The 22,088-nt window shown below is 62.1% G+C and overlaps 1 protein-coding gene across 21 annotated transcripts; it reads left to right on the top strand.

Moving 5' to 3' along the window:
- Window positions 1-463: 463 nt before the first annotated feature.
- On the top strand, window positions 464-21,826 carry KDM6B (lysine demethylase 6B). 21 transcript variants are annotated; one of them, XM_084986030.1, is made up of 25 exons: window positions 4,530-4,787; window positions 6,242-6,299; window positions 7,262-7,378; window positions 12,226-12,345; window positions 12,607-12,748; window positions 12,841-12,982; window positions 13,194-13,292; window positions 13,389-13,608; window positions 13,717-13,809; window positions 13,895-14,056; window positions 14,155-14,358; window positions 14,448-14,795; window positions 14,897-17,079; window positions 17,186-17,312; window positions 17,449-17,554; window positions 18,869-19,074; window positions 19,183-19,247; window positions 19,330-19,401; window positions 19,498-19,646; window positions 19,792-19,906; window positions 19,997-20,184; window positions 20,369-20,510; window positions 20,775-20,901; window positions 20,993-21,163; window positions 21,281-21,826. In XM_084986030.1, the coding sequence occupies exons 6-25, from the start codon at window positions 12,846-12,848 to the stop codon at window positions 21,302-21,304; spliced, it is 4,938 nt and encodes a 1,645-aa protein (XP_084842156.1). In that variant the 5' UTR covers window positions 4,530-4,787; window positions 6,242-6,299; window positions 7,262-7,378; window positions 12,226-12,345; window positions 12,607-12,748; window positions 12,841-12,845; the 3' UTR covers window positions 21,305-21,826. The 21 variants fall into 21 exon arrangements, with proteins under 21 accessions (XP_084842155.1, XP_084842166.1, XP_084842163.1 ...); XM_084986041.1 differs by having other exon boundaries at window positions 19,333-19,401; XM_084986029.1 differs by lacking the exons at window positions 4,530-4,787; window positions 6,242-6,299 and adding an exon at window positions 464-585.
- The last annotated feature ends 262 nt before the right edge of the window (window positions 21,827-22,088 follow it).

A 22,088-nucleotide genomic window follows, 5' to 3' on the forward strand; every position in this document is an offset into this window, starting at 1 on the left:
AGTCTGTCAATGGGATAGTGGGGTTGTGGGGAGGGAGGAAGCCCGGGCTTTACGCAGGAGCTCCTGCGAGCTGCTACCAGAGGGAAAGGAGCAAGCGAAGTGGGAGGGCTTCAGAGGAAGGGAGGTGTGGCCTCGATCGAAGGGGCCAGGCAGTGGGCCCTGAAGAAGGTGTGGCTAAACCTTGGGGGCAGGGCTTGAGCGGGTGGGGCGGGGCTTACTTTTGAAGGGCGCGTGATCCAAATGGATTAGGGGTTTGTCCGGCAGGGTTCAGTGCCAGACCCTGTACCTTCCACCCTGAACCCTGCATCCTGCATTCGCCATTTTATTCGGTACCTGCGCCGAGGCGAGCGGGGACCACCAGAAGGCGGGGCGGAGCGCGCGAGGGACTTCGGCGCAGGGAGGGGCGGGACCATGAGAAGGGGGCGGGGCTGGGCGCGGGGAGAGGGGGGCGGTGTTTGTGTTGGAAAATCCAACTGCGCCACGGGGCGGAGCGGCCCCCCCAGCCCCGGCCTGGGAGAGGGGGGGGCCGCTCGACCCCCTGGACGACCTTGTGGAACCTGAACACCTGGGACACCCCAGAATTAGGTAACGGGGAGCCGGGGGGGGCATCTGGAAAGAGGGAAACCATCTTCGCGCAGGGGGGCGGGATGCCTGAGCCGCAGGAAGGGTAGAGCTGGGGATGGACGTTCGGGTCTCGGGAAAGAAGACTGGGGCGCAGGATATCTGGGTCCTATAGAAGAGAGCAGGGCGGGAGTGAGGGAAGAGCTGGGCGGCAGATGTCTTGGGTTCCGGATGTCGTGAGGGGCCTGAAAGGACTCCCCGTCCCTCTTGGGCTAGGATTCCCCTTCCCGACACTAGGGCGGGGCGCGGCGGTCCCTGACTGTGAAGGGCAGGACCGAAGGTCAGGGTTTGCAGATAGGTCAGCGTGACGGCCTCTTGAGGAAGGGTGTAGTCAGACAGGGTTGTGTCTCAAGTGCCGGGGCTGCGTCAAATCTCCCTCCAGTTCTTTCCACGGGGGAGCTGGAGAGCCTTGCCTGTGACCCTCACAGCGGGGGCCCCGATAGCCTCCCAGCGGTAGCCTTCGCTCTCACCCGCTGCGCTGCACCTTACCTCCCTGCGATCGGCCTCACCCCGCTAGACTCCTTGTCCCAGGTCCTGCCCCTGCTCTGCTATCTCCTGTTAGCAGTCTTCGCTCGGCTCGGGCCCTCCTCCACTGAACCTTCCCATTGTAGCCACGAGATGGCGAGAGCAAGACGCACAGCGCGACTCAGGAGCCTGGGGTAGGGGATGCGGCCGAGAAAACAGCCGAAGCCCCCCGCCCCGGCCAGAGGGAAAGGTGGGCTGAGGCGCTCCTCTGACTTCCTGTCATCTCTGCCCACCACACAGGAAAGTGTGGGCGGGGGGGCGACAGGCTTGGGAGGAGGTGGGGGTCGGGACTCAGTCTCCGCCTCCCAGAGCAGGGGTAAATAGTGGGGAGGGGGCACGCGGGCAGGTTACTAAGCAACGCAGGTTCGCTTCCTGTCTGCTGCGGCTTGTGGCTGACTTAGGATGGGAGTTGGTGAGAATGGGGGGCTGGGAGACTGTGGAGAAGGTCGAGGGCAGGTCGACTGGTTCTCGAGACAGGGAGAGCCCTAGGAGGAAGGAGCGGAGCAGCGACCTGCGATGCCACTGAAACCGAGTCCGCGGTTGGTGTCGGGAGGGAGGCGGGACCCAGGCGAGGCGCTGTGCCCCGCTCGGCTTCCCTCCCAGGGGTTGCTTGCCCTGTTGCCAGAGTAACTGGAGAGCGAGACTCCGGAGCCAGATTCCCCAACTCTCGCGTCCGTCCAATCCGCTCCAGCGGCTGCCCCTGACATCAGGGCCTCGGCAGCCAATGTGGAGGAGGCATCGTAGAGCTACAGGAAGAGAGGGGAGGGAAGAGGTGGAGGCAGGGAGGGGGTAGCTGCCCGGGACCCGCACGTGCACTCCCACACGCTCGCGCCCACCCCCCCTCCGTCGCACGCGCCGGAGTACCCCCCCTGCGCCTGCGCGGAGAGTCAGCGCTCGCTGCCCCCCGCCGCCCCCATCTAGAGTCTCCGTTCGCAAGCTAGTCCTGGGCTGAGCGCCTCAGCCCTTGGGGACCCAGACGTCTGGGTCCGCCGGCCTTCGTTCTCGGGGTCTCGAGCCGTTACTGCTCAGCCTGGGGTGGGAGGGGCCAGCTACCTGTTCCGCACCAACCCCCAGCTGGCGCCCCACCGTCCCAGGTGGGCTGGGCGGAGCTGTGGTTTCCGGCCCCATATGCTCCGCCGCTGCCTTCCCGGGCTCTGGCTTAGGTTGCCTCCCCAAGAGGAACGGAACGGTTATCTGCGCCCTTCCCGAGGCTTCACTCGCTCGGGCCCAGCTGCTGTTGGTGGCGGGGGAGGGCGCTGCGGGGAAGCCCCGGACGGCCCAGGTGATTCTTCCCGGACCATCACAACCTGTCCTCGCGTGAATTCCTCCTCTTTGATGTGCAACAAAATCCTTCCCATCCCTTATCGTTTCTTCCCCACTCGCCCTGGTGCTCTTTGCACCTCCCTCGGCTCCTTTCGGGCTGTCTCTCCCGGTCTCCACTCGTCCTTCTCGCTTCTCCCAGTTATATAACTCTTCCTCTTGCCGTGTCCTGATTTCAACTCCACAGACTCCGCCCTGGAACAGCGCGGGGAGGGGCAGGAGAGTTGGGACCCAGACTGATTCCGGCTGGCGGCCGGCTGGGGCACGGGGGTCCCGCCGATGGGAGACGGAGCCCCGCGGGACCTGGTGCCCCTGTCGCCCACCTCCCGCCCCCCACCCGAGATATCGCCCGGGAGAGAGAAGGCACAGTATCTCAGAGAGGCGTGTCGGGACTTCGTCAGAAATGTGGGTTGGGAGGTCAGGCCTGGAGCCGGAGAGGAGGAGCCGAGGGGCCCGAGTCCCAGGGATTGGAGCCGTACCGGGGGCAATAGATAAGGGCGGGACGCTTGGGTTCCTTCGTTCCTCTCCTTTTTGGGTTCCCAGAATTCCTAAGGCTGTTTCCCAGGAAGCTTAGCCTGCGGCCCCTCTCCGCCCCTCGGGGTCAAAGGTCTGTGTTAAAGGTTGCCTGGGATGATGTCACCACTGCACGTGCCCCGGGACAGTTGCCAGGCGATGAGGCCTCCTCCCCTTTACATTCCGCACCCCACCCCCCAAGTCGTGTTGCAGCCCCGTGCCTGCTTTTTTCCCCTCCTCTCTCTTCCTTTGGCCTTAGGGCCCTGCAGGTGGGAAACCCTGGCCTGGAGTTTTGTGAGGGGGCGGGGCACGGGGTGTGGTGCAGTGGAAAGACTTTGCCCCTTTGCTGGTTAAGAGAACCCTGGGTCACTTTTTCCCTAGATTGGCACAGAAGGGCTTTCCCTCCAAGCGCCCCCCTCCCCCAGCCTCCCAGCAGTCTTTTTCCTTTCCCACCTGCTGCATTGCCAAGTGTTTCGTTGCCCCCCCCTCCTTTTGAGTTGAAATTGCCAGATAGCTCCTCACTCAGAAGAACTGTGTGTGGCATGCGGAATTCACCGGATACCAGTTCAGCCCTGACCTTAGTCAGTGGCACCTCACGCACACCCCCAACAGTGAGGAAGCGAATCAAGAAACTGTATTAGATTGTATTAGGAAAGTCAGGGCCTTTATTCTGTGTCGGTGGGTAGATCTCACTCTTGAAGGAAGGGGACTCACTTGATAGCTATGGTTTCCCCTTCTCTGTTAAGTCCTGGGGTTGGTTATGGTATTGGATACTGGTTTCTCTTATTGTATACCTTAGAATTCGGGCTGTCAGATCAGACCTGGATTCCATTCCTAGCTCTGCCACTTCGTGGCTATAAGTACTTGGAAAGGTGACCACCTCTCGGAGCCTCATAGTCTTCATCTGGAAAATTTAAATATCAATACCTACCTTCTAGGCTGTTGACTGGGAAAAACAAAATTATTTATGCAAAGCATTTAGCACAGTCCCTGGCACAGAATGAACACTGAATGAACGCTTGTTATGAAATGCTTGTTCTTGTTAAATGTTGTTAGTTATTATTTTACTATTATGGTTGGTAAACCTGCTTCCAACTGACCATGATCTTAGGAATGGAGAGTTTGTGTTAATTTGGTAGGTGGGGGGAGAGGGGTTTGGGGATTAGCTTCCACTGCATTGTGCACTTTATTTGATGAGGGCTTTAGTCAGATTTGTATTGCTTTCTTTGGGATTATTTTTTCCCCCCCTTCTTGAAGAAGAGACAGCTCAGACTATTCCTCTGGCTGTGAAAATAAAATAATTGTATTGTGGTTCTCGATTTTTGAGCAAGACCCCAATCCCCTCCCATGTTCTCTGGAGCCTTTCAATTTTGCAGAGGGACTCCACGGTTTCCTTTGCGGGGACAGGGCTGGCCGAGGGGTGTGTAAAAGGCTCGGGTGGGTGGGTAGAGAGACCAGTGCTGGGGGCTGGGGGGGGGGGGCGGGTAGTTGAAGGAAGAGACCGGAAGGGAGGAGGAGGGAGCCTGCTGGTGGGGAGGGAGGGAGGGGAGGAGGAGGTGGAGGAGGAGGAGGAGGAGGAGGAGGAGGGAGGGGGTTGGGGAGAGCCTGCTACAGTTCTTTGTTTGACTCCGGGACTCAGGGACGGGGAGGAGGAGGGAGGGAGGCAGAGGCTGCAAGCGCCGGGGCAGGCCCAGGAGGCAGAGGAGGGACCGTCTCCCCCGCCCCCCCAGCCCCCACTCCCCCCCCTGCTGCTCCCCCCCTCCCTACCCGGACTCCGGGGGCACCGCCGGGGGACAGACACCCAGCAGGTAACCCCGGCCTGGCTCGCCCTCCCTTCTCGGATTTTCCTCCACACCCTCCCGGCTGACCCCTTTCCCCGGTTCCGTCTCCCCGTCGCCCCCGGCCTTGCCGCTTTCCCCCGGCCCTCCTCGTTCCATCTCCCCCACTTGGGCTGGTCACCCGCCGGCCGCGCCGCCGTCTCGTGCAGCCTGACTCCCTTCCCGTCGCCCGACAGCCTGTGCGTCCCAGGTCTGCCCGCGGCACCTTTCGGGGCTCTGTCTCGCTGCTTCTCCTGGCTTTGCTTTCCTTCCGACCTGTCCCCTGGGGCTCTGAGGAAGGAGGGAGTCCCTGTCCTTTTCTCGCTCCCCCAGTTCCCCGCCCCCCAACTCTGGCCCCCTTTCTCCTCTAGCAGTCTCTAGGGGTGGGGAGAGAACCGGAATTTGGGGGGCCCTCTGGAGGGGCAAGGGGCTGTGTGTCGTGGGGGAAAGGGGCTGCGAGTGTACGCGGGGTGGGGGCGGGGGCGGTTAGGGACCCGGCTGCCTCTCTGTTGTCCCTTTAAATGGCCCTCACATTTCTGGGGACTCGTGGGGGGGAGGTGGCAAGCTGCCTGCCTGGGGGGCAGGGCCCTCAGTTCATCCACACCATCAGGGGTGGTAATGATTTAAAGGGACAGCCTCGGTGTGGCCGCTGCCACCCTGCGCCAGCGGGAGGGGGAGCCGAGCCGGCAGACCATGTCTGGGGAGGCTTGGCCGGTGAGCAGGGCATTTGAGGCTGAATCTTTTGCGAGGCCTGCCAGGTCTGGGATCGGGCTGCAGCTGGGACCTGCAAGGAGGGCTGACAGCCTGCCTGGGGGGGCACTCAGCGTGGGCCTTCTCCAGGGCCCCACCTTTGGGTTCATGGAGTCCTTGGCCAAGAATCCATGAGTCTAAACTACAGAGCCTGTTGGCCACCAGGTGGGGGCCACTGGCAGGTCTGTGGGTCAGCAGCCTGGCCTGGGCACACTGGAGCTGGCCCTTCAGCTTTTCCTTTTGTTGTTTGGCTCTGTGCACAAGAAAGCCGCGGCCCCTCCCCCAGCTCCCCCTTCCCGTCCACATGCCCCCCCCCACCACACACACCCACCCCAGCTGTTGGACAGATGAATTACAGCCTCCGGCTTGGGGCCAGAGCTGGTGAGGGATTAAAGCTCTGGGGCTGGCCCTTTAAACGGCTGTTGGCCCCTCCCCCACTCTGGTGTCCAGACACCCCATACACACCCCGCTGACCCCCTCGGCTGCCCCTCACTCCTCCTCTTAGTCTGTCCTAAGGCCTGCCACTCCCCTCTCTGTAGGCTAGACCCTCCCCAGCTTCCCTTTCTCCCTCAACACAACCACATATACAAATGCTACAGACTACACACACATAGACTCTCGCTCACTCACTCCCTGGTCTCACATTCTGAGCGTCCCTGTCCTGGAGGGATCCAGCCTCAAGCTCCCTTCTCCAGCAGAAGGAACTTGCCTGCCTGGCCTCTCTAGCCTGCAGCTGACCACTACTCTGGCCAGGTGAGGGGCCTTGCTTGGGTCAGAAATAGCACCTCCCCCCGGGGGCAGTGTCATCAGCAGCCAAGGCAGCTTGCAGCACATTGCATCATGGAGGTTGGGGGCTGGGGGCCTGAGTCTCTAGGGGCAGGGGGAAGGATGGGGGCTGGAAGGCCGGAAGTGGAGAGGCTAGACTGGGACCCAAGTGTCTGGGTCCTTAAGGGTAGAGAACTATGGCTAAGAGAGCAGAAAACATAGGTCCCTGAGGAGTGAGTTTGAGGTGAGGGCAGACTTAGGTCTGACCCCTGCATGGACACCTGGTTCTTGTGTCTCAGAGTTAGGAGGGGAGGGAGTGGGCCCCTATCACCTTCTTGGGCCACACAGAGGAAGGATGTGATGGGGAAACAGGATATGGCCTTGAGGGGTGGATGGAAGGGAGGCTTGCAGCAGAGGCCACTTCCAAACCCAGGCCCAGAGTCATAGGAGGAAGGTTTCTCCCTGCTGGGCCCGTTCATCTCGTCTGGCCACCTGTGCTCTCACCAAGATCTGCCTGCACCCGCCTGGGGGAAGGAGAGGGGGCAGAGTCCACAGGGTGGGGTTGACTGGTGTCTTGATAAGGTTAGGGAGGCAGCAGAGCTGAAGAAATAGTTTCTGTGAGCCTGAAGCCAGGACTGAAGCTGATTTGGGTGTAGGTATCAGGCAGTTGGGGCTACTCTGAGACCAGGGACTCTCAGCAGGAGGGTCCAGTCAGAAGAGGAATCATGGGTTGGGTGTCCACTGTTGACTTATCACAGATGCTATAGCATGCTCCCCTCCCTCTGTGGTCTAGGCTGCTTCCTAAAAGGAAAGCCTGGAGGACCACTTTCCAGTGGCTTTTCCTGGTTGCCATGGAAACAGATTCTCCCATCCCCTCTGACTGTCAGTAATGGGACAGGAAAATTCTCCAGCATCAGGGATCCCACCTTTAATCGGCTTTTTTCTTTTAGGTTCCCCCAGGCACCATGCCAGCCCGGTAGTACACCCACCTCTACCCGCTGTGGTCTGCTGCACCCCGCTGTTGGGGCATTGGTTCCAATGAGACAGGGCACACCAAACTCCATCTGGTAAGTCCTGCCCCTGAGCAGTGCAGCCTGCCTCCCCAGCAGTCCAGTGCTGCACCACATGCATGAAGGATTGGTATGATCTAGATCATGCCCACTCCTCAGAATGGTCCAGTCCAACTCTGAGCATCCCCACCATGTGGTTTTTGAGTGGTTCAGCCTTTTCTGGTTTATGGATCTCCCTTCTGTTGCCTGTGAATGGTTCATCCCTGTACTTCACCAACCTCTCAACTACCATCAAGGAACCCTCCCCCCCCCAGCCCCCCGCTCAGTGCTACAACTCAGTTGCTTATTGAGTTGAATTAAGCTAGGGTTTACAAGCTGGAAAGTTGAGATGTGGTACCCTGGAGGGATTTTTTTCCTAGAATGGGCAGGGCTTTGCCCCATAAGAGTGGTCGAACAGCCTGGCTTATGGAGGGTGATTGGAAACTGATTTGGAGAGATATTGGCAGCCATTGTCACAAAAACCTGCCGTTGCCCTGGCAATCTTGGCATCCCACCTCTCCTTCTAGATCCCTTTCTGTTCCTTTCTCTCCCTACTGCACGACAGCATTTGCCCCCTAATCCCAAATCTTACTCCAGTTTCCCTCTCTCCTTCTGCCAGTTCTCTGCCGGTGGCCCTGCTTCATCCCATCTGCCATTCTTCAGAAAAGGAGAAAAGATGATACCTAAGCCAGGGACTTAAGTTCTCTGGATGTGTGTTGCTCTTCTCCACTACTCATAAGTTTTGAGTGGGACTGTTTTATTCTATGTATCTCTCACTATTTGGCAAGATGGTTTGCGCATTGGGGTGCCTCAGTGAAATTGCACTGAATGAATGTGTTAACTGAATGAGCTTCACGGCCAAGAAACTGATGGCTCCTGAGGTCTGCTGCATAGCCTCCTACCTACACCTTCTCTAGAGGACAGGAGACTTTTGGGGTGGTAATGTGGGGTAGAGGTGAGGGGCAGGCTGACCCAAGAAATGTCCTGTGAGGATAAAACCAACAGAGAGTAGGACAGAGGCATTATATAAGAATGTTAAGAATAAGGCTCTGGAAAGAAACCTAGCTATTCCTCTCTCTTGCAGAATGACCTTGACCAAGTTACATAAGCTCTCTGAGCCTCAACTTCCCCACCTGTAAAATGGGGCAATCTAAGTACCGCCTACATCAGCTTCTGGAGGGGAGTTTGAAAAATGTACATGAAGTGCTTATTAACACAGTACCTGGCATGTAATAAGCATTCACTAAATGGTAGCAGTGATCACAATGGGAGCCACAGGGAGCTGTGAGGATAAATAAGCACTGATGTTGAGGAATCAGACAGAACTTAATTGAAGGCAGACTTCCAAATACTTGACTCAAACAGAAGGATCACTGATCCAGCAAGACGTCAGGATTCAGGGGGAGGGAGGGGAGGAGTCAGCAGGGTCAGCCTGCCCCAGTGTTTTCCTGACTCTGTTCAGGAACATGAAGGCAAACACAGAAGGGCATGTGCAGAGACACACGTGATCACGCAAGTGATGCAGAGGCAGTCCCAGACAAAAGACCGAGACAGGAGCCAGGCAGACACACAGACAGAGACAGCCCCTCGGTGTCTTGTAGACAGGCATAATGACAGGAACGCGTCAGACAGAGGCACTGAAGGAGACAAGATGAGCAGATATGCAGGTGCACACGGAGACAGACACCGGGACCCACACACAGCCGACCTTGTCAGACAGACTGGTGAACACAGCGGGCCAGTCAGAGGCAGACACAAGGCTCGCAGTGACACATAGCGGGCTGGGGCCGGCACTGTCACTCCTCGATGGGGGGCGGGGAAGGGCCAACAGCGGGGGAAGGCTGGGGAAGGGAATCCCGAGCGGGCGGCCTGCCCGGGGTGGCTGAGTCACAGCCGAGCCTCAGCCGGCGGCCCTCCCCTCCGCCTCCCCCTCCCCCTCCCCCAGGTAAGAAGCGAGCCTGTAACCCCTCGCTTCCACCAGGCAGAACTGGGCCTGGCAGGGAGCGGGATGCGGTGGGGTTCCCGGGCGGGTCCCACCTCCGCGCGCGTGCCCCGTGCTTGCTGACCGCCCGCTGGGTAATGCCCTATCAGAGGGGGCTTGTCTTGGGCCGGCGCGTGAATTGCGCGCGCACGTCTGGCCCCTTATCCCGCGCGGCGGGAGCGGCTCGCGGAGGGGCTTCTCCGCCTCAAGCAGAGAGAGAGTTAAGTGGGTGTGATGGATAGAGTGGGTCTCTCTCCCGGCTCGAGGGGGAGGGGGGGGTCGGTTAAAGTCCCGTAGTCCGGAGCCCGGATGGAAGGGGCGGAGCTGGGCTTAACCGGGAGTGCCCGGATGGAGGGGGCGTGGCCTCTGCAGAAGCAGTATTAACCCTTTCTGAGCCGCTGACTCCCAGGATTGTGGGTGCGACTGGAGAGGCTGGAATGCCGGCCCGAGAAGTATACCCAGCCTGGTTTAGGCCTTGTGCGTCTACTTCTTATCTGTTTTCGAGGAGTCCGGGGGTATCCGTCTTTGTGCCTGCCGGTGATTTGTCCCCTCCCCTTAGTACGGACACCGGGAGTCGGGGAGGGCTATTCCTGCCCCAGGGCGAGAGTAGAGGTGAGAGTGGACCGCGAGCCGGCGCGCCTGGGGAACAGGTGTGAGGGCGGCGTCGGGGCTGCCCGGCGCGGGGAGGGGCCGTCGTAGGGGAAGACGAGAGGGGAAATTCCGCGGGACCTGCGGGGAGCGGTGTGTGGGCTGAGTTGTGTCTGCCTCTGATTGTGTGTGTCTGTGTGTGTTCAGGGAGGCGGGGGCTGAGTCAGTGGGAATAGGGGAAGGTTTTCTCGGTGACTCACGCTCCCCCACCTCAAGCCTGAATCAGACCCCGAGGGAGGGCTTTGTAACAGGAGGAGGGTGGGCAGTCAGGCGTCTGGGTCCTGAGTGGGGACAGGGATCCGAAGTAGTTGGCCAGGGTGAGTGTCTAGTGTACAGGAAGTTTTTGTCCTCGAGTGAGGGCTGCCGTATTCCGCGTACCGGCGTAGGGGTTTGTGGATAGAGGTGGAAAGGGGCTGGAAGACGGGACTCGAATGGTTTAGGGAAAGCTGAGTCAGTTCCCCGTGGGAAAGGGGAAGTGGTAGAGGGGAAGTGTCATCATCGCAGAAGGGGAAGCTGCATTTCCTGGTAACTGGCAGCGCCCTAGGCACCACTTCCCAAGTGAGGATCTGTTCCTCTGGTGCCTGGACCCCTAGTTTCCCCATGTCCGGTCCATGGGTCCCAGGACTTTGGTGGGGTAGGCGGCCAGGGCTACCTTTGATCGCACTTAAGCGCCGTACTTGGCCCAGGGTTTGGTAACTGACAGAAAGGCTGTTCGGTGAGGAGAGTGAATTCTGACCGAAACTCCGCGTCGACCGCAGAGAGGGTCCGCAGAGCCCAAGCGCCTACCAGGGCTCGCCGGGGAGTGGCACGCTGGGAGCTGTAGGGTCCGAGCGATTGCGTGCAAACGGACGACCTTGCCCTGCGGGGAGAGGACTGTTTTCACCAGAAACCCGCCTGCCCTTGTGGGCTGGGTGGAAATTTCCCCACAGCGCAGACTCCTCTAGGCGAAGGCGAACTTTCCAGCCGCCCCCAGCCCCTGGTCGCGCGCTCTCCCCCGGCTTCCTGCCCGGCGCTAGCTCCAGCTGGAGCGCTGGCCCCGCCCCCGCCGCTTTGTATTCTACTCTCGCCTCTCGCAGCTCTTTGTACTCTAGACTCTCAATGGACAGATCCCGGGAGCGGAGCCGGCTTCCTACCTGCCGGGACGCTGGGTAGGCGAGGAGCAGGCGCAGGGACCGACATCCTGGGCTCAGAGAGGCGAGAAGGAAAAACTGGGGCTAAAGGGGAGGTGCCCAGGACGGGGAGCGCTGCTCCCATCGTGGGTCGAACCAGCACCGACGGGAAGGGGTGGGGGTGGGGGCGTGAAGGAGGAAGTGAAACGGGTTCTGGGTTCTTTAAGGGAGTGGGCGGTGAGAGTGGGACAAGGGTGATGTCACCGCCTGGCGGGCCCCGCCCTCTTCCCTCCCGAAGGACCCCCCCCCCCCGCCCCGTACTCTTACACACGCCGCTTCCGCTGCGCAAGTGGCCACGTCACGGGCAACCCCCGAAATCCCCCCTCCCTTGGGGGGCGGGGGCCACGTGGGCCGTGGGGAACCGCGTGGCCCCGGCCGGGAAGGGCATAGAGGATACGGGAGCCACGCGAGAGGGGCCACTAGAGACCGCGGTGCGCGACTTCTCAAAAGTTGGGGGACTAGAGGGGGGTTTTGGTTGGAGGGGTCGGTTGGTATTGAAGACCTACAGAGCCAGGAGAAGTGGAGGAGCTGAAGGAACTGGGTATGAGGCTGGGGGCTGGACCATGGTTTGGGATGGGAGTCAGGCATGGGGGTGTTCAGACCGCGGCGCGGGTGGGTTTGGGCGCCATAGAAGTCGCCGTGAGGGGCCAGCCCTAAGCAATTCCTTAGCGGGTGGGGAGGTCAGGCACTGGGCAAGGTGAAGCGAGGAAGGGGAGCAACGCCCGTGTCGGCCTTGTGGGTCTGCCAACCGTCGGTCTTAGGCGGCGGGGTAGGGGACGTCGCCGGCGGTCTAGTGGGGACCACTGGCGGCTCTGTAGGCGCATGGTTCCGGCGGGTAGCTCCGTGCCTCAGAACGGCCGGAGCGTGCGACTCGCCGCCTTCACCCGCAAGAGCCCCAGGCCCCGCTTGCCTCACCGGGCCTAGTGTCAGCTGGGAGTTGGAGACCCTAGGTGGGAGGCGCGGGGTCACGTCGGGGTCACCCCGGGCCGAGCCCGTCTGACCGGCTCCGCTGCCCCTCCTCCCCCGGCCGCCGCGGGGCTAACCTCGCTCCCATTGGTTCCGGTTAGGCTGTTACTGAGGCGGAGACACATGTGATGATTGGCTTTCTGGGGAAAGAGAAAGTCCTGTGATTGGTCAGGTCTCCGGAGCTCGTCAACGCCGGGAGAGGACGCTCCCACGGAGGCCGGGTAAGCGGCCGCGGTGGTGCAGTCAGTCCCTGTGGCTCCCGGCTGGAGGCCATCCCCTTCGCACCAACTGGTCCTCCTGCTCCCCCTAGTCTCCTGGACCTCCGGGGGCACTTTAGGCCGGGTGGGCCGCCCCCCAGGGATAGCCAAGGACTGCCTCCCTGCGCAGATGACAGACTTGTGGGGGCCACAGCCAGGCCAGCCCAGCCTGCGACCCTCTGTAGGCTGGCCTGCTCACCTCACTCCTTTCCCCTTTCTCCATAGAATTGGCTGCGAAAGGCCCTGGACGACCATCTGGGGGCATTTGGCCCTCCTGTCAGAGCGGCTGGAGCGGAACCATCGCCCCAGAGAGCTGGGCAGGGGGCCGTGCCCGATCTCCAGGGCTCCTGGGGCCACTGCTGACCTGGTAAGGGAAGACTGGGGCCGGCTCAGCAGTGTGTACACTGACAGCTCGGCCTCCATCCCCAGTGTGCTCATAATCTCTTCTCCTTGATTCAGGCTGGATGCATCGGGCAGTGGACCCTCCAGGGGCCCGCACTGCACGGGAAGCCTTTGCCCTTGGGGGCTTGAGCTGTGCTGGGGCCTGGAGCTCCTGCCCGCCCCACCCCCCTCCTCGGAGCCCATGGCTGCCTGGAGGCAGGTGAGAACTTGGGCTGTCTCTCTGCATCCAGGCAGTCCTCTCCATCTCCTGTGCTCCTCAGTCTCTGTGTTACTCTCTGGGTTTCTGCCATCCTGTGGGCCTCAATGCACATTTCGGCTGCTTTCTCTCATTTTCTCAGTTCTTCTCCATCCTAGGTAGGGACAAGATTGTTCCTCCCTGCTGTGCACTGACGGCCGTCTTCTCTCTCCAGGTGCTCTGCCAGCATCGGGCAGCCCCCACTCTCTGCTCCCCTCCCCCCTTCACACGGCAGTAGCTCTGGGCACCCCAACAAACTATATTTTGCTCCAGGGTGAGTCAGAATTGAAAGGTGCTGAGATGGGAAGTAAGGCCGAGGCCTTGAAAAAGTGTCCCCAAGCCTTACCACCTTACCCTTTCTGCTCTGTAGGACACCCAACCCGAGACCCCTCCATGGGAAGCTGGAATCCCTGCATGGCTGTGTGCAGGCTTTGCTCCGGGAGCCAGCCCAGCCAGGGCTGTGGGAGCAGCTTGGGCAGCTGTACGAGTCAGAGCACGACAGTGAGGAGGCCATTCGCTGCTACCACAGCGCCCTTCGATATGGAGGAAGCTTGGCTGAGCTGGGGCCCCGTATCGGCCGATTACAGCAGGTGGGCTGAGGCAGGACGGAGGGTGCTAGGATTGTGTGCTCTGACTCAGTGCCCTCATCTTATGTCTGCTTCTGCCCTGTCCCCTGGACCCTACCCCCACCTCCTCAGGCCCAGCTCTGGAACTTTCATGCCGGCTCCTGCCAGCACCGACCCAAGGTCCTGCCCCCCTTGGAGCAAGTGTGGAACTTGCTGCACCTTGAGGTGAGGCTGGGGCTGGGGAGGCCGGGGGAAGGGGGGGGGGGCAGGTTTGCATCTGTGCCACTCTCTCTCCTCTTTCTGCCCTCAGCACAAGCGGAACTATGGGGCCAAACGGGGGGGTCCCCCAGTGAAGCGAGCCGCTGAACCCCCAGTGGTGCAGCCCGTGCCTCCTGCAGCACTCTCAGGCCCCTCGGGGGAGGAGGGCCTCAGCCCCGGAGGCAAGCGCAGGAGGGGCTGCAACTCGGAGCAGGTATGAGTGCGCCTGTAGGTGGGCAGACCAGCAGCGGCGAGGGGGGGGCGGGCAGGACTGGGACAAGGAGTGACTTCCCATTCGCTCTTTCCTTCTAGACCGGCCTTCCCCCAGGGCTGCCGCTGCCTCCACCACCGTTACCACCCCCGCCGCCCCCGCCGCCGCCCCCGCCGCCGCCCCCGCCCCTGCCTGGCCTGGCCACCAGCCCTCCATTTCAGCTGACCAAGCCAGGGCTGTGGAGTACCTTGCATGGAGATGCCTGGGGCCCCGAGCGCAAGGGTCCAGCTCCCCCAGAGCGTCAGGTGAGAACCTCTCCGTGGCCCCTCACCTCTTCCCTGCACGTCCCTGTGTCCTCTGTCCCTCACCCAGTGTCCGCGTTTCTCTCCCGCAGGAGCAGCGGCACTCGCTGCCTCCTCACCCATATCCATACCCAGCTCCGGCCTACCCCTCGCACCCCCCTGGCCACCGGCTGGTCCCGGCTGCACCCCCAGGCCCAGGCCCCCGCCCCCCAGGAGCAGAGAGCCATGGCTGCCCGCCTGCCACCCGTCCCCCCGGAAGTGACCTTAGAGAGAGCAGAGTTCAGAGGTCGCGGATGGACTCCAGCGTTTCACCAGCAGCAACCACCGCCTGCGTGCCTTACGCCCCTTCCCGGCCCCCTGCCCTCCCCGGCACCACCACCAGCAGCAGTAGCAGCAGCAGCAACACCGGTCTCCGGGGCGTGGAGCCGAGCCCAGGCATTGTGAGTGACAAGCGCAGGTCAAGGGGTGCTGGGGGCTTCCGCGGAGCTTGTCTGGGGAGGCCGGGACAGAACCTCTGACCACCCCCGCCCTACGCTTGCAGCCCGGCGCCGACCATTACCAGACTCCTGCGCTGGAGGTCTCCTCTCACCAAGGCCGCCTGGGGCCCTCGGCACACAGTAGTCGGAAACCGTTCCTGGCGGCTCCTGCTGCCACTCCCCACCTGTCCCTGCCCCCCGGCCCCCCCTCACCTCCTCCACCCCCCTGTCCCCGCCTCTTACGCCCCCCGCCCCCCCCTGCCTGGCTGAAGGGCCCAGCCTGCCGGGCAGCCCGTGAGGATGGAGAGATCTTAGAGGAGCTCTTCTTCGGGGCCGAGGGACGCCCCCGCCCTCCTCCCCCACCCCTCCCCCACCGCGAGGGCTTCTTGGGGCCTCCCGCCCCCCGCTTTTCTGTGGGCACTCAGGATTCGCACACCCCTCCCACTCCCCCGACCACCAGCAGCAGCAGCAGCAACAATGGCAGCCACAGCAGCAGCCCTACTGGGTCTGTGTCCTTCCCCCCACCTCCCTATCTGGCCAGAAGTATGGACCCCCTTCCTCGGCCCCCCAGCCCAACACTGAGCCCCCAGGATCCGCCTCTTGCACCCCTCAGTCTTGCCCTGCCTCCAGCCCCTCCCTCCTCTTGCCACCAAAATACCTCAGGAAGCTTCAGGCGCCCGGAGAGCCCTCGGCCCAGGGTCTCCTTCCCAAAGACCCCCGAGGTGGGGCCGGGGCCATCCCCAGGCCCCCTGAATAAAGCCCCCCAGCCTGTGCCGTCCAGGGTTGGGGAGCTGCCTGCCCGAGGCCCTCGACTCTTTGATTTCCCCCCTACCCCGCTGGAGGACCAGTTTGAGGAGCCAGCTGAATTCAAGATCCTACCTGATGGGCTGGCCAACATCATGAAGATGCTGGACGAATCCATTCGCAAGGAGGAGGAGCAGCAACAACAGGAGGCTGGCGTGGTCCCCCCGCCTCCCCTGAAGGAGCCCTTTGCATCTCTGCAGCCTCCGTTCCCCACTGACACAGCCCCAGCCACCACCGCTGCCACCACCGCTGCCACCACCACGGCCACCCAGGAAGAGGAGAAGAAGCCACCACCAGCCCTGCCACCACCGCCGCCTCTAGCCAAGTTCCCTCCGCCACCCCAGCCGCAGCCGCCGCCACCCCCGCTACCCCCGCCAGCCAGCCCAGCCAGCCTGCTCAAATCCTTGGCCTCCGTGCTGGAGGGACAGAAGTACTGTTACCGGGGGACTGGAGCAGCTGTTGCCACCCGGCCCGGGCCCTTGCCCACCACTCAGTATTCCCCTGGCCCCCCATCAGGTGCTACCGCCCCGCCGCCCACCTCAGCGGCCCCAAGCGCCCAGGGCTCCCCGCAGCCCTCCGCTTCCTCGTCATCTCAGTTCTCTACCTCAGGCGGGCCCTGGGCCCGGGAGCGCAGGGCGGGTGAAGAGCCAGCCCCGGGCCCCACGACCCCCGCCCCGCCGCCCCCACCCTTGCCTCTGCCCCCCGCTCGCTCTGAGTCTGAGGTGCTAGAAGAGATAAGTCGGGCTTGTGAGACCCTCGTGGAGCGGGTGGGCCGGGGTGCCACAGACCCGGCAGACCCAGCGGACACAGCAGACCCAGTGGACACTGGGGCTGAACGACTGCTGCCTCCAGCTCAGGCCAAGGAGGAGGCGGGTGGGGCGTCGGCGGTGGCAGCAGCGGCAGCAGGACCAGGTAGCAGCAAGAGGAGGCAGAAGGAGCACCAGAAGGAGCACCGGAGGCACAGGCGGGCTTGTAAGGACAGTGTGGGTCGGCGGCCCCGAGAGGGCAGGGCCAAGGCCAAGGCCAAGGCCCCCAAAGAAAAGAGCCGCCGGGTGCTGGGGAACCTGGACCTGCAGAGCGAGGAGATCCAGGGTCGTGAGAAGGCCCGGCCTGATCTTGGCGGGGCCTCCAAGGCCAAGCCACCCACCGCTCCAGCCCCTCTGCCAGCTCCTGCCCCCTCCACCCAGTCCACACCCCCGTCCGCCCCCGTTCCCGGGAAGAAGGCTCGGGAGGAAGCTCCAGGGCCACCGGGTGTCAGCCGGGCTGACATGCTGAAGCTGCGCTCACTTAGTGAGGGGCCTCCTAAAGAGCTGAAGATCCGGCTCATCAAGGTGGAGAGCGGTGACAAGGAGACCTTCATCGCCTCGGAGGTGGAAGAGCGGAGGCTGCGGATGGCGGACCTCACCATCAGCCACTGCGCGGCCGATGTCGTGCGGGCCAGCAAGTGAGTTGGGGGTTGTCACCCACAAGGTCGCTGGCCTGGCCCGGCAGGAGGCTTCCTTGCCCCTGTGCCCTGAGATTTCTGTCCTCATTTCACTGTCCTTCCACAGGAATGCCAAGGTGAAAGGGAAGTTTCGAGAGTCCTACCTTTCTCCTGCCCAGTCTGTGAAACCCAAGATCAACACTGAGGAGAAGCTGCCCCGGGAAAAACTCAACCCGCCCACACCCAGCATCTATGTATGTGCATGTGCTGTGTGTGCTCAGACCTCCCCTGCTGGGGGATTGATTCTCCCAACAGTCTTGGGGCTGTTGGGGTGCCCCTGGGCCTGGGACAGGGCTTTGACCCCAGCCCTGTCTCCTCGTTGTCCCTCAGCTCGAGAGCAAACGGGATGCCTTCTCACCGGTGCTGCTGCAGTTCTGTACAGACCCTCGAAATCCCATCACCGTGATCCGGGGCTTGGCGGGCTCCCTACGGCTCAGTGAGTGTGGGGACAGAAAGGTGTGGGGAGAGCTGCAAAGGTCTGGGGCTTTTGGACCCTCTGAGAGCCCCCACTCTTCCCAGGAGCGCTGGCTGCAGTGAGCCCTCCTCAGTCACGCAGAGGCCAGATTTGAAGAGGGCTCTGAGTGATGGGTCGGCCAACCTCAGGCTTTTCTCCCCCCTGTCTGTCCCCAGCAGTGGGCAAGTGGGAAGGGGATGTGTCAGGACCTGGGTAGAGTCACTTCTGAATTTCTTGGTGATTAAGGGTGAAGAGGATACAGGTTGTAAAGAAACCAACAAGCCTCACGGTTTGGGCTTTCTCTCTCTTTTTCAACCTTTTATCATGCAAAATTTCAAACACATACAAAAGTAAAAGGAAAGCATACAAAAATCAACCTTGGTTTTCCTCTGTAGCCATAGCCTCTCACCCACATAGCCCCTCTTTGCTCCACTCTTACTTGAAGTGCATTCTGGGCTTCACGTGACTAAATCTTTCATTGGAAAGATAAACAAACTGTTCTTCATCGAGCATCTACTATACGCCAGGTGCCGTGGCCTCATAGGCACCTGAGGACTCAGGGAGGGGCTGGGGCTCAGAGCCACAGTGATGATTCAGGTAAAGGCCAGGCCCTAGGAGTTCCCATTGTGGTGTAGCAGAACCGAATCCAACTAATATCAATGAGGATGCGGGTTTGATCCCTGGCCTCGCTCAGTGGGTCAGGGATGTGGCGTTGCTTGAGCTGTGGTGTAGGCCAGCAGCTGTAGCTTTTTTTTTTTTTTTTTTTGCTATTTCTTGGGCCGCTCCCATGGCATATGGAGGTTCCCAGGCTAAGGGTGTAATAGGCGCTGTAGCTGCTGGCCTACGCCAAAGCCACAGCAACTCGGGATCCGAGCCGCGTCTGCAACCTACACCACAGCTCACGGCAACGCCAGATCGTTAACCCACTGAGCAAGGGCAGGGACCGAACCTGCAACCTCATGGTTCCTGGTCGGATTCGTTAACCACTGCGCCACGACAGGAACTCCCAGCAGCGGCTGTAGCTTTGATTCGATCCCTAGCCTGGGAACCTCCATAGGCCGAGGGCGAGGCCCTAAAAAGCAAAAGAAAAAAAGGCCAGACCCTCGGAGTGCCAACCCTCCCAGATCTAATGAAAGGATAGGGTTCTCGCTCGCTCGTTATTCTTCCTGCACTGACCCCTGGGAAGCTTGAGTCCACCCTGTCAGAGGCTTGGGGAGCAGGAAGGGACAGAGGGAGTTGGTGCCTTGCTCCTGCCCTGGCCCCCGCCCGGACGCCCTACTTGCCCCTCCCTTGCAGACTTGGGCCTCTTCTCCACCAAGACGCTGGTGGAGGCGAGTGGCGAACACACGGTGGAGGTGCGCACCCAGGTGCAGCAGCCCTCAGATGAGAACTGGGACCTGACGGGCACCCGACAGATCTGGCCCTGTGAGAGCTCCCGTTCCCACACCACCATTGCCAAGTACGCGCAGTACCAGGCTTCCTCCTTCCAGGAGTCCCTGCAGGTGAGAGGCGGGCAGGGCTGCGGGTTCAGGGCACTCCGAGCCTGGGCTGCGGTGGTTGGGCTCCTGGAAGCTCGCTGACCCAGGCCTGCTTACCCTGTGGCCAAGCAGGAGGAGAAGGAGAGTGAAGATGAGGAGTCGGAGGAGCCGGACAGCACCACAGAAACCCCTCCTAGGTACAGATGCTCGGCCCCTGCCCTTGGGGATTCCTTCCCTTCCCAGAGCTTCTCCACTGACCTGTGCTCTTCGCCGCCGCAGCAGCGCCCCGGACCCGAAGAACCATCACATCATCAAGTTTGGCACCAACATCGACCTGTCCGATGCCAAGCGGTCAGTGGGGCTGAGGCCAGCAGGCCGGGCAAGGGTGCCAGTGGGTCGGCAGAGGCCAGGTGGCCTGTCAATTGTGTTGCCTCCTCGCCCCCACAGGTGGAAGCCCCAGCTGCAGGAGCTGCTGAAGCTGCCCGCCTTCATGCGGGTGACCTCCACGGGCAACATGCTGAGCCACGTGGGCCACACCATCCTGGGCATGAACACCGTGCAGCTGTACATGAAGGTCCCTGGCAGCCGAACGCCAGGTGCGCTCCTCGTGGGGGGCGCGGGGCGCGCGCGGGGCGGGGCTGCCGCCGGCGCTCCTCCACCAGCCAATGAGCGCCCAGGGGCGGGCTTGCGGCGGAGCGCAGGCTCGGCTGCAACCGGGCCGTTCTCTGTCGCCCCCTACAGGCCATCAAGAGAACAACAACTTCTGCTCGGTCAACATCAACATTGGCCCCGGCGACTGCGAGTGGTTCGCGGTGCACGAGCACTACTGGGAGACTATCAGCGCCTTCTGCGACCGGTGCGCACCGCCCTCCTCCCCTGCTAGACAGCCCCGACGTCCGGTTCCTAGGTTCCCAGATTTCCATCTCACCCTGTGGCTACACTACAGGCACGGCGTGGATTACTTGACGGGTTCCTGGTGGCCAATCCTGGATGACCTCTATGCTTCCAACATCCCTGTGTACCGCTTCGTGCAGCGCCCAGGAGACCTTGTGTGGATCAACGCGGGGACCGTGCACTGGGTGCAGGCCACCGGCTGGTGCAACAACATTGCCTGGAACGTGGGGCCCCTCACCGGTGAGAGGGCGGGGCCGGGTGGTGGCCTGAGCCGTTCAGTGGTGAGGGGCTGGGGCCGCTGGAGAGCGAACCCCGGGGCGGGCTGGAGGTGGGGGTGCTAGGCCAGCTGTGAGGGAAGGGGCTGTGGGGGCCCACGTGGCTGGGACTGTCGGGCAATCCTGTCGTGACCCTCTCCGGCCCGCAGCCTATCAGTACCAGCTGGCCCTGGAACGATACGAGTGGAACGAGGTGAAGAACGTCAAATCCATTGTGCCCATGATTCACGTGTCCTGGAACGTGGCTCGCACGGTCAAAATCAGCGACCCCGACTTGTTCAAGATGATCAAGTGAGGGTCCTCTCTGGGAGGGAACCCATCTCCACCCGACCTGGCCCACCTTGTTCTTTCCGGTTCTGCCCCATCCGGCCCCCGCGCGCCCTGCAGGGCCGCTGTGCGGGGGCGGCTGACAGGGTCCCTGCCCCGAGGAGCTTTGTTTTCCAGTGGTTCAAGTAGAGGAAGACCGCCGGAAATTTCAGCCGTGGCCGGGCTGTGGCCCGGGTCTGGAGCGGGGAGGCCCCGCCTCGCCTCACCGCCTCCTCGCCCCGCCCGCAGGTTCTGCCTCCTGCAGTCGATGAAGCACTGCCAGGTGCAGCGGGAGAGCCTGGTGCGGGCCGGGAAGAAAATCGCCTACCAGGGTCGGGTCAAGGACGAGCCCGCCTACTACTGCAACGAGTGCGACGTGAGTGGGCCCCCTCTCCCTCTTCCCGGGACGGAGGAGCCCGCCTTGGGCCTCCCTCCCGGTGACCGCCGCCGCCTCCCCGCCGCCGCAGGTGGAGGTGTTCAACATCCTGTTCGTGACGAGCGAGAACGGCAGCCGCAACACGTACCTGGTGCACTGCGAGGCCTGTGCGCGGCGCCGCAGCGCCGGCCTGCAGGGCGTGGTGGTGCTGGAGCAGTACCGCACCGAGGAGCTGGCGCAGGCCTACGACGCCTTCACGCTGGTGAGGGCCCGGCCCGCGGGCGGGCCGGCCGGCGGGCGGCGGGAATCCCGAGGGGGCGCCGGGGGCGGGGGGCGGGGGGCCCGCGCCCTGAGCCCCGGCCGCCCGCTGTCTCCGCAGGCCCCCGCCAGCACGTCGCGATGAGGCCGGACGCCCCGCCGCCTGCCCGCCCGCAGGGCGCCGCGGGGCCACCAGCACACGCCTGGGCTGGACCTAGGTCCCGCCTCTGGCCGGGAAGGGGCCGGGCCCAGCCCTTCCACCCCATTGGCAGCTCCCCTCACTTAATTTATTAAGAGAAAGAATTTTTTTTAAACAAATATGAGGAAAAAAGGAAAAAAAAAAATGGGAGGCGGGGGAGGGGGCTGGCAGCCCCTCGCCCACCAGCGCCTCCCCTCACCGACTTTGGCCTTTCTAGCAGCAGACACAAGGACCAGGCTCCGGCGGCGGCGGGGGTCACATACGGGTTCCCTCACGCCTGCCAGCCGCCCGCCCGCCCGGCGCAGATGCACGCGGCTCGTGTATGTACATAGACGTTACGGCAGCCGAGGTTTTTAATGAGATTCTTTCTATGGGCTTTACCCCTCCCCCAGAACCTCCTTTTTTACTTCCAATGCTAGCTGTGACCCCTGTACATGTCTCTGTTTATTCACTTGGTTATGATTTGTATTTTCTGGTTTTTTGTTTGTTTTTGTTTTTTTGGTTTTTAATTTATAACAGTCCCACTCACCTCTATTTATTCATTTTTGGGAAAACCCGACCTCCCGCACCCCCCAGCCATCCCGCCCCTCCAGGGACCGCCCGTCCCCGGGCTCTCCCTGCGCCCCAGTGTGTGTCCGGGCCCGGCCTGTCCGTCTCCGCCCGCCCGCGGCTCCAGCCGGGTTCTCATGGTGCTCAAACCCGCTCCCCTCCCCGACGTCCTGCACTTTCT

Source organism: Sus scrofa, chromosome 12 (genome assembly GCF_054392235.1).
Source record: "Sus scrofa isolate SSC_HxYL_T2T_F1_AM1 chromosome 12, Sscrofa_HxYL_maternal_Yorkshire_Landrace_v2.0, whole genome shotgun sequence".
NCBI lineage: Eukaryota > Metazoa > Chordata > Mammalia > Artiodactyla > Suidae > Sus > Sus scrofa.